The sequence below is a fragment of the Pezoporus wallicus genome, unplaced genomic scaffold, assembly GCF_028554395.1.
Source record: "Pezoporus wallicus isolate ANWC-B61680 ecotype Strahan unplaced genomic scaffold, APGP_CSIRO_Pwel_v1 contig_10790, whole genome shotgun sequence".
Taxonomy (NCBI): Eukaryota; Metazoa; Chordata; class Aves; order Psittaciformes; family Psittacidae; genus Pezoporus; species Pezoporus wallicus.
The window spans coordinates 303,540-317,755 of NW_026640522.1; the positions used below are offsets into that span (position 1 = coordinate 303,540).

Here is a 14,216-nt window from a genome sequence, read left to right on the forward strand (position 1 = left end):
ATGAACTTTAAGGTCCCTGAAACCCAAACCATTTTATGATTCCACTTGATTAGAGACCAATATGCCACTCTGCTCCACAAGTCTCAGACTACTTTTCTCTCAGAATACCAGATTAACACCACAAAGTTCCAGCTGTGTAATTATTCTCAACACGTAGACAAGTTGAAGGCTGCTACTTCTGTTTTGGCCCTGAAGAAGGGGTTTGGGTCTCCCTCGCTTTGGCAGCTGGTTTTCTTTTTCTCCCAGCTATCTCAGTTTGCAACTGAGATAAGACTTGCAACTCTCAAAACCTTATTTCACCACTGGATCTCACTGGTACCTTGTATAAACCAAGTATTAACTAGATAATACCTTGTATTAACCAAGTAACGTGTTACTTTTAGATGCAAGCATACAATGGTTTCCCTAATAGCTTCTTAAGGTTCACATGCACATTCAGATTAACCTAATTGCAGAACTGTTATCTAAATGACACAGGTTGATCTCCATCGCTATTAACTGTAGAGGTGACTTCATCAGATGAACACGCGCTGTCTGAGGTCAGGTCTTCCTCCTTTACTGGATGCATTTTCTACCCTGAACCAAAGGGTGTAGAGAAACAAATACTCATTTAGCCAAAGGGTGGAGAGACATCACCTTCAGCCCCAGCTGTGGCAGACACAGCTCAAACCACTACTGCTGTGGAGCAGGAGAACTTCAAGCACATCACGCAAGCTGGTTCAGCATCATTTTAACACGACCCAGCTAAAGCAGGTGACGAAGCAGCAGAGAAAGTGTGTGGAAATGGGAACACTGTCTGCAGTGGGGCAGCAGACTTGTCCATGCACAAAGCTAACCATGGAAGGTCATGCATGACCTGGGTCCCAGGACAGAGCACCCAGGCTGGATCACAGGGTGCAGTTACATGGGCTGGTGGCGGAGGACAACTGCGATAAAATCAGCGGGTTTACAATAGGAATAATAAGAGAAGAGATATGAGTAACTGTAATAAAGATGAAAGTGCTTGGCAGCTGTGCCTGTGGTCTGGACTTAGAGCTATTTTAAGACTTTGTTTTGTTATTATCATGTTTTGAATTGTTTCACTCCACAAACAAGTTTTGTGTAAAACGACCCTATTTTTAACAGTCTGTTTAGAGATGATAAGATCTCCAGAAAAGCAACACCTCATTCGCAGACTCATTTTGGAGTTAGAAAACAAACACTTGACTTAGGCAGACAGCGTGCTGGAACTGATCGCTGAGAATCCCCCTCCCCAGCCAAGAAACCTGCATTTCCCCATATGCAGTGCTGTGCTCTCCAAGCTGTGCTGGAAAGCAGCGATCATGGAATCACAGAATCACACAGAATCCAAGACTGGTTTAGGTTGGAAGGGACCTTAAAGCTCCTCCAGCTCCAACCCCTGCCACGGGCAGGGACCCCTTCCACTAGAGCAGCTTGCTCCAAGCCCCTGTGTCCAACCTGGCCTTGAACACTGCCAGGGATGGGGCAGCCACAGCTTCTCTGGGCACCCTGTGCCAGCGCCTCAGCACCCTCCCAGGGAAGAGCTTCTGCCTAAGAGCTCATCTCAGTCTCCCCTCGGGCAGGTTCAAGCCATTCCCCTTGGCCTGTCCCTACCTAATCACATTCATTTAACTACAGGTCCTCAGACTCAGGTTGGATTAAGCCAGGCCACACAAGTCCAACACAGGAGAAACCTCCCTGACTCTACCAGCTGATCAGTCAGAGCAAAAACCCCTGTTATGGAGCAGGAGCATGGAAAAGCTTCGGTGAACACTAAGATATATTCAGCTTATTGGGGCTTATCACTCTCCCTCAGCTACAAAGAGAACATGTTACAGTCTTGAATGGTGGTGCAAGTAGCCTTTTCACAAAAATACATTTCATACATAGTTTCCAGCCTGTAATCTAATAACAGCAAGCATTAGCACTATTGCTACACAGGAAAGTGCCTAACCCTCCTGCCACAGATCATAACAGAAATATGGGAAAGGCTGGTCCCTCTCTTGCCTTGCATCCTGCAAGCATATATGGGACAGGTACGTGATAAAGCCACTGCTTATACAGGACAAAAGGTGATGACCCATTGCCTGATTCACATCCCATCAAAGTTCCTGAGTCTTCTCACCCTGGAGGAGCTCTGGGTCATTCTTTGATTTAATTATGGTAAAAGTGAAAAAGGTATTTGGACATTTAATTTTAGATGAGCTCTTAGGCAGAAGCTCTTTCCTGTGAGGGTGCTGAGGTGCTGGCACAGGGTGCCCAGAGAAGCTGTGGCTGCCCCATCCCTGGCAGTGTTCAAGGCCAGGTTGGACACAGGGGCTTGGAGCAAGCTGCTCTAGTGGAAGGTGTCCCTGCCCGTGGCAGGGGTTGGAGCTGGAGGAGCTTTAAGGTCCCTTCCAACACAAACCAGGCTGGGATCCTGTGATTTTGTTATAATTTTGTTTTCCAAAGATAAACACCTATGATAACGCACAGGAAGTTTTGATGAGGATGGGGAAGAATTCAAAGCTGGGCAATAATACAATAAATCATATCTAAAGTGCGTGTGGGTGCACTGACCATAGGATGCAGGAAATTACCCAAACTTGACAGGTTCAGGCCAAGCCATGAGCACCCGACCACTCTTCCAGTCATCTGCTTGCGAAACAGAGAGTATGGGAAACAGGGAGTGCTCTGCAGTGAACACACCAGCCCAGGGCACCCTGCACCAATACCTGAGCCTCTCTGCTTGTTTTGAATGCAGCTGGCTCTGTCTCATCTAAAAATGACTATTCTTTCCATATACAGAACGAAGGGCAGGAAGCCACACAAGATCTTATCTGCAAGGGCATGTGCACTTGGGTGGTGTCTACACTGACAATTTAGGCAATTTTCCCACGGTGGGGTTAGCATGGGAGGAATAACCTTTTGCTGGTAGTACTGCTTGGAGTGATGATGCAGGACAGACACAAATGGTTTCTGATGACTCCTGCATTACTTAGCTCTGCTGCAAGCAAGTTGGGACAACACAAAGGTAAATATGCCTGTGCCTGATTTAGTGTAGTATTTCTGAACCAATGGTGAAGGAATTTCTGAAACCCATAGAAGAGACCAAACAAGAGAACAAGATTTTGCAGAGGTGGATTCAACGTCAGCTCGAAGAAAATCACAGTGATCAAAGCCCAGATACAGAATAATGGTAGAAATAACTGAGTAAAAGGCACGCATGGATTAATCATCGGGAACATCTGTTCTGTGTTTTGGAATCACTCACTTCAACCTTGTGGCTAATCAGCTTTGCTCAGACTCTCAGAATGCATCACTGCACAGTGTATGACATCAGGTTAGATGTTTAATTACTTCCTGCTTAAAGAGCATAGGATATACACAGCTGTCTTCAGGAAGAGCTTCAGAAATGAGAACTATGACATTTCCCAGGTCCACTTTCAAGAGAACGTATTTTTTTAAGGAGACGATCAAAATGAAGCAGTCACAGGTTACTCCTATCTAAGGAATTTCAGGGAGAGGGAGAGAAGTAAAAGCCCAGGTTGGAAGCTGCGTGTGCACAGGTGAAGGGAAAGTGAACTGAAACAAACACTTCCATGATTTGCCTTCCTCAGGTCATTCAAAGTAGTTTTAAATCCGCTTTAACTGGTCAGTGCATCCTCTAGAGCACTGCCCAAGTTTCCTCTGCCCACAGGCCACCTGCCTTCACCAGATCCTCCAGATCCAGCCTCTGTATGGCTTTACATTTTCTGCACACTCACGCCTCTTCTCCAAGAGCCCCCTGCTTGACAAGAGCCCAGAAATGCTGGCCCGAGAGCAGAACTATGATTCTCCAAGCTCCTCCCCAACCACTTCACCAAACAGATGCCCATAGCCAAGTTGGCTCCAGCAGACACAGTGTCTGGGAGCAGGCAACAGAGTGGTCCATAGCCACAGGTTGGCTACCTCTGTTCTGGAGCAGGCAACGTGCCCCTAAAGCTGTCCTTTAGCAGCAGATAGTTAATAGGAAAGAAAGGACTGAGACTGGCCTCATCATCTTTACATAAGAAACATCCCCTGTAATGTTTTCTTTGGGTTTCTTACCCATTATTATGTTTAATATGAAAGAAACAAGGAAATTCAAATGCACACACAAATACAGTAAGAGTTGAACAAGCCTCTGTAAATAAGGTGGTGAATGGGGAAAGAAGGAACATCAGACCTATTTTCCCTGGCCTGAGAACAGCTCAAAAAAGTCAGAATGAGGAAAGCCAAAATCTGAATGTGTATTCATGTGCTCAGTGAACCTGAACACTGATTTGTATCGGCAGCCTTGCAGAAATGCCCCATGTGCACTCAAGCACCATGTATGAAGCAGCACCACAAACAACAACATCTCTAAATCGGCGTTTAAAACATCACCACACTGAAAACCCAAGGTCACGCTGGTGATTGGATTATGCATTTCTACTCCTTGCATCTTTATGTTCCTTTAACTCTTTGGTCAAGCATCCTTTTTACTGAATTATCAAATTACTTCTGTATTTATTGCTGATAAACCCTTTGCATTCTGCGTCTACAGAGCTTCTTCTCTGGGTACATAACTTACTTTATGATGAATTTTAACAACTAAATTTTAATAGGTAATCCACATTATCTTAGTTGAAAGAGCAGACACTAACTGAATTTAACACAGAGAATCAACCTGCATTGTTTGTAGAAATGAAGGGATGAAGCATTAGTGGGAAAAGGAACCTCTGCTTTTGAAATCCAGGCAACCTGGATGGACAACAAGCAAAAACTACAGTAAAAATTAAATACTCCCCATCCCACTGAAAGCTCAGCCCAAGATTCTTGTTTAAGAACCAAACTGGTGAAGCGGAGGAAAATGCTGCTCGTCACGACACAGAGAGGTTGGGGTGGGAGGTCCCAGGCCCAGGAATATTCCTGGTTGTCAGAGGCTAAAAAGATTATTTATTGTTTCCTTCCTAAACCCAGCTCCGCTGCCACCTGTTCTGAACTTACTATAAAGCTGTTAAACAAGATGAGAACTTTGATGCTGACTGTGAAACAAGCCTCGCTGTCTCTGACCCGAGCGGCGCTCGCTCCTGCTCCAGCAGCACAGGAATTTGATGTTGCTCTTTAAGCACAGCTATCTTTTTACCTTTATAAGCTGTTTAAAAAAATGTAAATAAAATAACTCCATGGACAATAGAGGGCATTCATCCCACAGAAAGACAGCCGCCACCCTTAGACATGAAATATCGCAGCACATTAAGTCATGAGACCCCGCTAATCAAAGCTGACAGGGCCCTGAATGTGATTTCTGCTGAGACGCAGCGATATCATGGGGCACTGAAGCATGCACAGCCTGCCAGACTGCCCCTGTTCATGTGACAATGGCTTTTATTCCCGAAAGGGGCCTGCCAGTGACAAGAGTTCCCTTTGTCTTTAGGCTCCCGCATTCGCAGCGCAAGAGAGGTTCATTCAACCAGCCCCAGACACTCTTTGAAAGGCTGAAGTGTAACATAAGATGACCATGAAACACTAGCTTGCCTTCTGCCTACCCCTCATTCTTCTCAAGCACAGCCTGGCCTATTCAGGGCCTCTCTCAGACTCGCTCGCGCTGCATTACCCCCGGTCTGCTGAATCCCCGCATTGTCCCGGCCCCACCAGCAGCCATCGCCTGCCCCACAGAGCGGGCTGGCCGGGACAGCCGGGGTGGAGGGCAGGGTGCACCCACGGCCTGGCCTAGGGGCTGCAGGGCAGGGGACAAAGTGCCACAGTTCACCTGGAACCACCCGAGCGGGAACGGAAAACCCTTTGGTGTCTTCATGCCACGTGGGCCATTAAGAGCAGAGCCGGGAGCCCCTCAAGGCCAGGAGCTGCCATGATGCTCCTACAGCTGCAAACAGCATTCACAAAGAAATGGATAAAACCCCCAAACACCTTCATGGGCCAGACACCTCAAAACCCCACTTACACATCCCTGCTTTTTTCTTTAACTGTTACTGCACCAACTTGGTTTCCCGCAGCATGGGAGCACCAGTGCCATCCGCTGGCCAGTGCTCCCATCAGGTGCCTCCTCACCACAGCTACTGTTTTAGTTACACTGCGAAGTCAGAAAGAAGCTACCTCCACCTGCACCATCTTCCACCAAAGAGCAGTGCCCTGCCCCGTCCTGTGGCACTCCAGCAGCTCACAGCAAACCCCCGGCCACTGCGAGCAGAATCCCAGAATTCCAGACTGGTTTGTGTTAGAAGAGACCTTAAAGCTCCTCCAGCTCCAACCCCTGCCACGGGCAGGGACACCTTCCACTAGAGCAGCTTGCTCCAAGCCCCTGTGTCCAACCTGGCCTTGAACACTGCCAGGGATGGGGCAGCCCTGACTCATAAACCAGCTCAGCCTTTGACCAGCTCTACCAGAACAGGGCACAGATGTGCTTCAGGAACAACTGACCACCATGAACACTCCCAGGGATCTCTGAGATCTCATTTTCTGAAGAGCTCTTCCTGAAAAACCCCCATGAGGGAAAGGAGCCTTAACCCACGGGGCAGAGCTGGGAACTCTGTGGTTTGCACACCACAGTAGGAAATACATCAAAGCAGTGAAGGGAATAACGTGCTCTGGCATAGATGACTAGTGTCTTATTGTAATTAGAGCAAGGAATTAAATACTGACAGCAAGGACTTATAAGGATTTCTGTCCTTTCAGGTGAGAGACAGAAGAGCCAAAATTCCTACATGTGAATCTGCCTTACTGCCCCATCTAAAAGATGGGAAACAGCGGCCCGAACAGACACGCCACAGCCCACTGCAAGTGCTCCAAGCCTTACTTCCAGGGTTTTTGGGGTAGTTGCTGTGAAATTAGGTAAGATCAGTCCCCAAGCGCAGTAAAAGATTTCCTGTTATTCTTGAAGATAATTCTATTCATCCTTCTGGCAACAAAACAAAAGCAGAAGAAAGTTATGGCTGAGGGTAGGCAACAGTTGAGGTTTCCTGTTCTTCACACTGGGAATGAGCAGTAAATGAGCTTTTCTGTGGAAGAAAGAAGAGAAAAACAATTCTACACATACAAATAATTCAGAGCTGCCCAAAACCAGATCTAGAAAGAACTGCATTTCTAATGAAAACAACACGTATCTTTGAGCCATGAACTTAAAGATCACACAAGTACAGTCAATGTGTTTCTGTCAGGATTTTCAAGCACATTCAAAACCTCATTGAGTAAAAGATTAAGTTTCAAGCAGCTACCTGTAAACTTCTAATCACATACGAGACATCCTTGTTTCATTATTCAAAGAAATTAACAAGAAAGAAATTCCACAGCTTCCCTTAGGAATTCAGCTTCACTGAGGGACATTTTGAAATGCTATTGAATTGCTTCTTTGGCTAAGCAAGATCAAGCTGCTCTGCACCACAACAATGAACCATCTTCCTCTGAGAAGAACAAACATATGCCTTTTGCCTTAAGAAAAACCCAGGCATTAACAGCATTGTAGCTTACTCATGGAAACACCTGCAAGGCTTCCAAGATATCCCAGTGATGCCAGAGGTGATGCAAGTACTCTACAAGTACTCTAAACCACAGGGTAAAACATATCAAATTCATGGTTGGGTGAACTCCTGCTAGTGTCAGCCACCCAAATTCAAATCCATGAGTACTAACATGTTGTGAATATAAGCGTCAATGGTAGAGAGGCTTCAAAACTCCTCAAACTGGGACCACTCTGGTTAGGGTAATCCTGTGGGAACAGAGATTTCCCAACCCCTCCTTGCTGCAGGCAGGCTGCAGGTAGCACAGCAGGTCTGCCACCAACTACTAAATTCCCTTTTTTCTTCATGCCAAGGAAAAGGAAAACAAGAGAACACTACCATACCCTTGAATTCTCCAAATGAAACCCTTTTCACCTATTACTTTCAAAGGTCAAAAACGGGCTGGGGGAAGGATTCACTGGTATTCTGTACTCAGCTGTTAGTAAAACTGAGGTTGAACACAGCCTGCTCCTGTCCATGGAAGACCAGGCTGAGCTGCACCATTCACAGCGTGCAGCTGCTGCTATGGAACGGAATTCACATTGAAATGCATCCAAAAAAGAAGGACACAGACATTAACAGAGAACTGGGGAGCTGGGAAGGTAAATGTGTTTGAAAGACATGACCCACCTCTTTGTAATCGCCCTTGTGATAAAGATGACTGACATGTCCAAGCAAACAGTTCCGGTCTGCTGTATGGAGCTGGTAAATGCTAATCAAAGGGTCAAGAAGATTAGCTGGGCACTGGGCTAGTATTCCCAGCACACGGGCCTGCAGCTTCTTCAGCTCGATGCCAGACTGAAAAAGATGATAATAATAAAAGCAAATCAAAGACAGGTTTAGTAGATATGGCTACAATTCAACGGCAGTTGAAAATGCAGATTGTTTAAACAGGGGAATAAGCCAATTCCTTGGGAAGGGATTCTCCAATTTCCCCATGGAGTCTGCAAGCAGAAATCAGAACAATATGATCCACATTTTTTTCACAGCATCCAATTTAAAAACATGAAATGTGTGCAGGATAATTCTGGACAAGGCACATGGCCTTGTGCAAAAGTAAAATATGAACCTGGAAAAATGCCTCCTTTACTAACACGGCTCTGCAGAAACCCTCCCCTCTTGTTCCCAGCAGAAAATGTTTGAATCCAACACCTCCCCTCAAGGGAGATCTCACCTATCAGGCACAGGAATTCAATTTTCATTGCCAGGCTTGCTCCTGGGAGCAAGAAGGGCAGGAAAAGCAAAGCATCGTCAAAAGACACACGGATACAAGTATTAATCCTTGTATGCCCACATGACCATTCTCTTAGGACACAGGAATCGCAGTGCCAGCGGCACTTCACTCGGCAGATACTTTCAAGGGCAGAGTCAGCATCTAAAAGGAGCCATTTGGAAAAATGGGAACTGAAACAACACAAATATAGAAGTATCTTTGCAGTTCAGAGCCAGAAGCACGCAAAAAAGGGAAAATCTCAGTAGGACACAATACATGAAGGCATAAGCAATCGTAAACATTGGGAGGTACAATCTGATGACACAATGTTACAAAGCTAATCATTCAGCTGCTGAAAAGCCATTACTGCTCCATTTTCTGCATTCCACATGATAAAAGATCCCCAGCATATGGCAGGAGTTAAGCAATCCGACAGTAACTGGCTTCTATTTGCAGAACTGGAAGAACATACAGAGTGGGTTACTGCAGTTGGTTTTATCCTGACAGCAGGGATGAGTTCCAGTGGGAAAGCCTCCAGCCCTGCAAAGGCTGAGAGACCAAGGCTTGATCAAAGTGGCTTGATCTGAAAAGATGGAAATCCCAGCTTGGAAGGGGAAACAGCTTCTAATACTATTTTGTTTTCAGGCCAGCATACAACAGATAACATCTCAGTATGAATTTCACACCTCCTCACACCGTGGCTGTATGAGACACCAGGATGTACGAGATGGATGTATGGACACGTGGATGTATGGACTGTAGACATCAGACTATGGAATAAAGTGAAACAGGGGACACTTGAGGGATACGAAAATCAATTGTCCTCCCCTTTCTCCTGGCTCTCTTGCTCTCTCTTTTTCTAACCTGTTGAGCAGCAGGATGCTCTTTTATCCAAAGTTGCAGCTCCGTGGTGATGCAATACCCGAGGGAATGCCCCTTCCCCTTCCAATCACGGCTGCCCTCCAGCATGTCCAGGAGTCCTGCCAATGGGTCCTGCAGTCCTGCGAAGCCCCGCCTGGCTTCTTCCTTGAGCTGCTGAGATACAAACCCGCATTGTCATGTACAAAGAGATTAGTGAATCCTCCCTTCCCCCAGCCCAACACAAAGCTTTATTTTTTTTAATTTAATCTATTCAGAGAGGTAACTGTTGCTATTCAGCCACCATCCGCGCCTCCAGTGACTTTTCATGTCATTACAGATTCCTTCATGGCTCACTGCACCTCAAACCCAATGGGAAAAGCAGCAATTGTCCACACTAATTATCCCATAAAGACAGAGAAGTTGTTCCATGGGGCAGACAAAGGGGCTTGGAATTTGGGGGAGGGGGAGAAAAGAAGGGAGCTGGAGAAAGGGGTGTTACTGGGAAAATGGCAGCACTGAAGGTAGATAACCCAGCTCAAAACCTGCTCATCTTCTAACAGACCTACAAGTAATAAAGCACACAAACCCCTCCGTCTCACTTCTGTACCACAAACTTTCATATTTGACCTTACACCCACTTCAGCCACGATGCAGTAACACTCCTCACCAGAACAGGAATACTGGTGAGTATTGAAATAGTTGGATTTTACACACAAGACTAAAAAGAAAGAAATGATTCTCTGAAAAAGCAGAGTTTGAACTCTGCCATCCTGCAAATCCTGCTCTTGCCCTCCAAACCTACCTGAGCAGGGTACTTTCTGCTGCCTGCCCCATGCCCCTGCATGCCAGGCACTGTCCTCCTCCAGGAGTCTAAAGGCCGTACACAGCGGCTCGGAACATGGGAAAACTCCAGGCCATAAATCTTAGGAATCCCGGGGTGATGTGTTTAGAAATGTGAAGGAATTGGCCACTCGCTTTGTGAATGTTAATAGGCTACTTACTACCCATCTGGTAGAAGTGATAAATTAGCAGTACTGAGCAATATCTTGATAATGTTTACATTAGAAGTAGTTTCCAGGGAGCTCGGGGGGTTGGCAGGGTGAAGAAGTGGCATCCTCCAGTCCCCACACAGCACCTTTCACTGCATGGTACATGTACTGGCGTGGAGCGAGGCAAAAGCAGAGACAGAAAACAAGAAATCACTACGAGCAGCTGCTCTCTTTCTTTTCTGGCTAAAAAGCGAAATCCCAAAGATGCTCGTTCCCGCCAGCACTTGTAATTTACTGTGCACGGCCCCAGTCGCAGCTTCCAATGGAAACAACTTTTAGAGAACATGGAAAACAAAAGAAAACCTACAGAAAATTTGCCAATGAATTTGTTCTATTTTATTCATGGACATTATTTACTGGAAGGCAGCTCTTTTCCATAGTGTCCTTCATGTCTGGAAAAACCACAAACCCCATCATTTACAACAGACACTGTTTCTTTCTCACTAGATTATCAAAAGCAGTATGAAAAAGCTGATGACTAACAGAGATGGGACTTCAGATAACACATTTCTCCCTGTAAGTATTTTTCCCTGTGGCAAGAATTTGTGATGTTAAACACAGGGCTCCAACTTCACTGCAAGATTCAGCAGAAGGGAAAGGCAAGCTCTTATTCAACCACAAATATCCAACACAACAGCCAAGGGAAAACAGAGCAACTCACCAACTAAATAGCACTGTTTCTAAATAGCTTCCCTTCTCTCCCCCCTCACCTCAAGCCCCACTTCAGCACATTTAGACTGAACAAGAGCTTTCACCACACTGCTCAGCTCCTCCTTGGGCTCGAGTCCAGGCTCTGGCAGGATGGGCTCTAGCAGACACCAGCTCCTGCGAGAGCACGAGCGAGCCAGCACTTACACAACTGCCAGGAGCACTGACTGCTGTTATCTACACCAAGCCTTGACTTCATACCAGCTAGACTTTGTCAAGCAGGGAAAAGCCTTCTTCAACACTTCCAAGCAATCTGAAGGCTTCAGCTATGGTCTGGACAGTTTGGGGCGGGGGGTGGGGGGATGGAAGCAAAGTAAAAGAGGAATGAGACACTTAAATGAGTGAGGAAAGAGTGCTGTGCTGCCTGCCTGCGTCTGCCAGAGAAGGATTCCTCTCAAACATGTAATTGCCATTTCCATTTCAATTGATTCCCATGGCAGGGAACGCTCCTTGGGGGATTTTTACAGCCTGACAGATCATGGGAATAGGAAAATTTGCTGATGCCCAAACTACATAGTCCTTCATTCAGTTCTGGTCCCTTATTTCTAGGGACACAGAACAGGGCAGTCTGTTGATGCTTCTTGGTTATTCCAAACCTGTCCTTCCTATGGAAGAAATGACCACTTCTCATAGCCATGTTCCAGAACTGAGGTCAGATGTGCTCCTTCTGCTCGTGGTCACCGATCTGAGGCCAGTGGGCTGGCTGACTGACACTAGTGGATAGACAGCACTGACTTCCATTCGCATCCAGCCAAGGCAGAGAAGCTCCCTGCCCTTTCAGTGGCAATGCAGCAGACTGAGGTGTGCTTAAGGCAACTTCCCTCTATTTGAACCAGACAGTTGGAAGTGTTCAAGGCCAGGCTGGATGGGCTTGGAGCAAGCTGCTCTAGTGGAAGGTGTCCCTGCCTGTGGCAGAGGGTTGGCACTGGATGAGCGTTAAGGTCCCTTCCAACCCAAACCATTCCATGATTCCATGAGGTAAGCAGCAGCTCAAAGGGCAGGGCACCAGCTGCCTCTCAACAAGGTTTATGCTTGCTGCAGGTGTAGGGCTTGTCTGAAGGGCGGTGATGACCTGAGCATGGACGAGCCCATCTCAGTGTCAGTAACAGTGGGGACGTTCGTGCTGTGGTCCCCACGCTGTGGGCAGCTGTTGCTGTGCCACCGCCTGGCTCCACCACAGCCCCCCTCTTGTATAAAAAGACTTTCCCTGTGGCTCAGAAACACATCCTCCAGGCTCAGATACATGCTCCTGGCCGTGCCCTAAAGGGAAGGCCGAGGGGGCCAGACACTGGGGAGCTGCAGCCCCTGTGCTCTGCAAACCCACATGTCCCACTGTCGCTGACATGGACAGTAGGATTGAGCGCGCCCTCAGCAAGTTTGCCGATGACACCGAGCTGTGTGGTTCGGTTGATACCCTGGAGGGAAGGAATGCCATCCAGAGGGACCTCAACATGCTTGTGAGGTGGGCTGATGCCAACCTCATGGAGTTTGACCATGCCAAGTGCAAGGTCCTACACCTGGGTGGGAGCAATCCCAGGCACAGCTACGGGTTGGGCAGAGAAGAGATTCAGAGCAGCCCTGCGGGGAAGGACTTGGGGGTGTTGGTTGATGAGAAAATGAACATGAGCTGGCTTCAGTGTGCGCTCACAGCCCAGAAAGCAACCATATCCTGGGCTGCATCAAAAGGAGCGTGACCAGCAGGGCGAAGGAGGTGATCCTGCCCCTCTGCTCTGCTCTTGTGAGACCTCACCTGGAGCATTGTGTGCAGCTCTGGCGTCCTCAACACAAAAAGGACATGGAACTGCTGGAACAAGGCCAGAGGAGGCCACGAGGATGATCAGGGACTGGAGCACCTCCTGTATGAAGACAGGCTGAGAAAGTTGGGGCTGTTCAGCCTGGAGAAGAGAAGGCTGCGTGGAGACCTCACAGCGACTTTCCAGTATCTGAAGGGGCCTATAGGGATGCTGGGGAGGGACTCTTCATTAGGGACTGTAGTGACAGGACAAGGGGTAACGGGTTAAAACTTAAACAGGGGAAGTTTAGATTGGATATAAGGAGGAAATTCTTTCCTGTTAGGGTGGTGAGGCACTGGAATGGGTTGCCCAGGGAGGTTGTGAATGCTCCACCCCTGGCAGTGCTCAAGACCAGGTTGGACGAAGCCTTGGGTGCCATGGTTTAGTGTGAGGTGTCCCTGCCCATGGCAGGGGGGTTGGAACTGGATGATCATAAGGTCCTTTCCAACCCTAACTATTCTATGATTCTATGATAACCATTCCCAAAACAAACCAAACATGTGAGTGTTACTCATGGGGTTCCTCAAGCTTTTCCACAGGGAAGCTGTGGTGCTCCTGCCCAAGGACACCTCAGTGGGAGGCTCTGTCTTTTTCAGAGTATTTTCCTTCACAATCCACACACATCCTGGGGATTGCAGTGCAGAGATTGTGATGATTCCTCTTTCCCACTGCTGTTCTGTGGCATAAACTGCCCCCAAGGCCTAACAATATTTTTTTCCTCCAACTCTAATATAACTTGACAGAAAGCTCAAGGCTTCAGAGTTGCTGAGCTCAAGCCTATGTCTGTGATGGACCATTCAGAAAGGCACCTCTCGCACTGTGTTTCCAGTTGTTCAATCATTCCAGCTGGGAGCCAGGCTATCAGTAATGTAAAGTCTAAGTGTGGCAGACAAGGAGAATGACTAAACGCTCCAGACACCTAGGATGGAGCACATACTCTGAGGTACTCAGCCACACAAGACACATTTCACACAGCTCTGTGGTGAGCTGCAGGTTTGGGGTCTTCTAGGAAACCATCTCTGCTCAGAACCTGCCTGAACAATGCAGGGTTAAACATGGGAAACTCACCACTGAGCTGACAGATCCACTGCTT

General features: G+C 47.3%; 1 protein-coding gene across 1 annotated transcript in view; it reads right to left on the reverse strand.

Moving 5' to 3' along the window:
* Positions 1-14,216, reverse strand: part of EXD3 (exonuclease 3'-5' domain containing 3) — a 287,857-nt gene that overhangs the window by 180,741 nt on the left and 92,900 nt on the right. Inside the window, 2 exon segments of the mRNA XM_057419277.1 lie at positions 8,130-8,297; positions 9,577-9,747. Of these exon segments, the coding sequence (XP_057275260.1) occupies positions 8,130-8,297; positions 9,577-9,747 (339 nt within the window).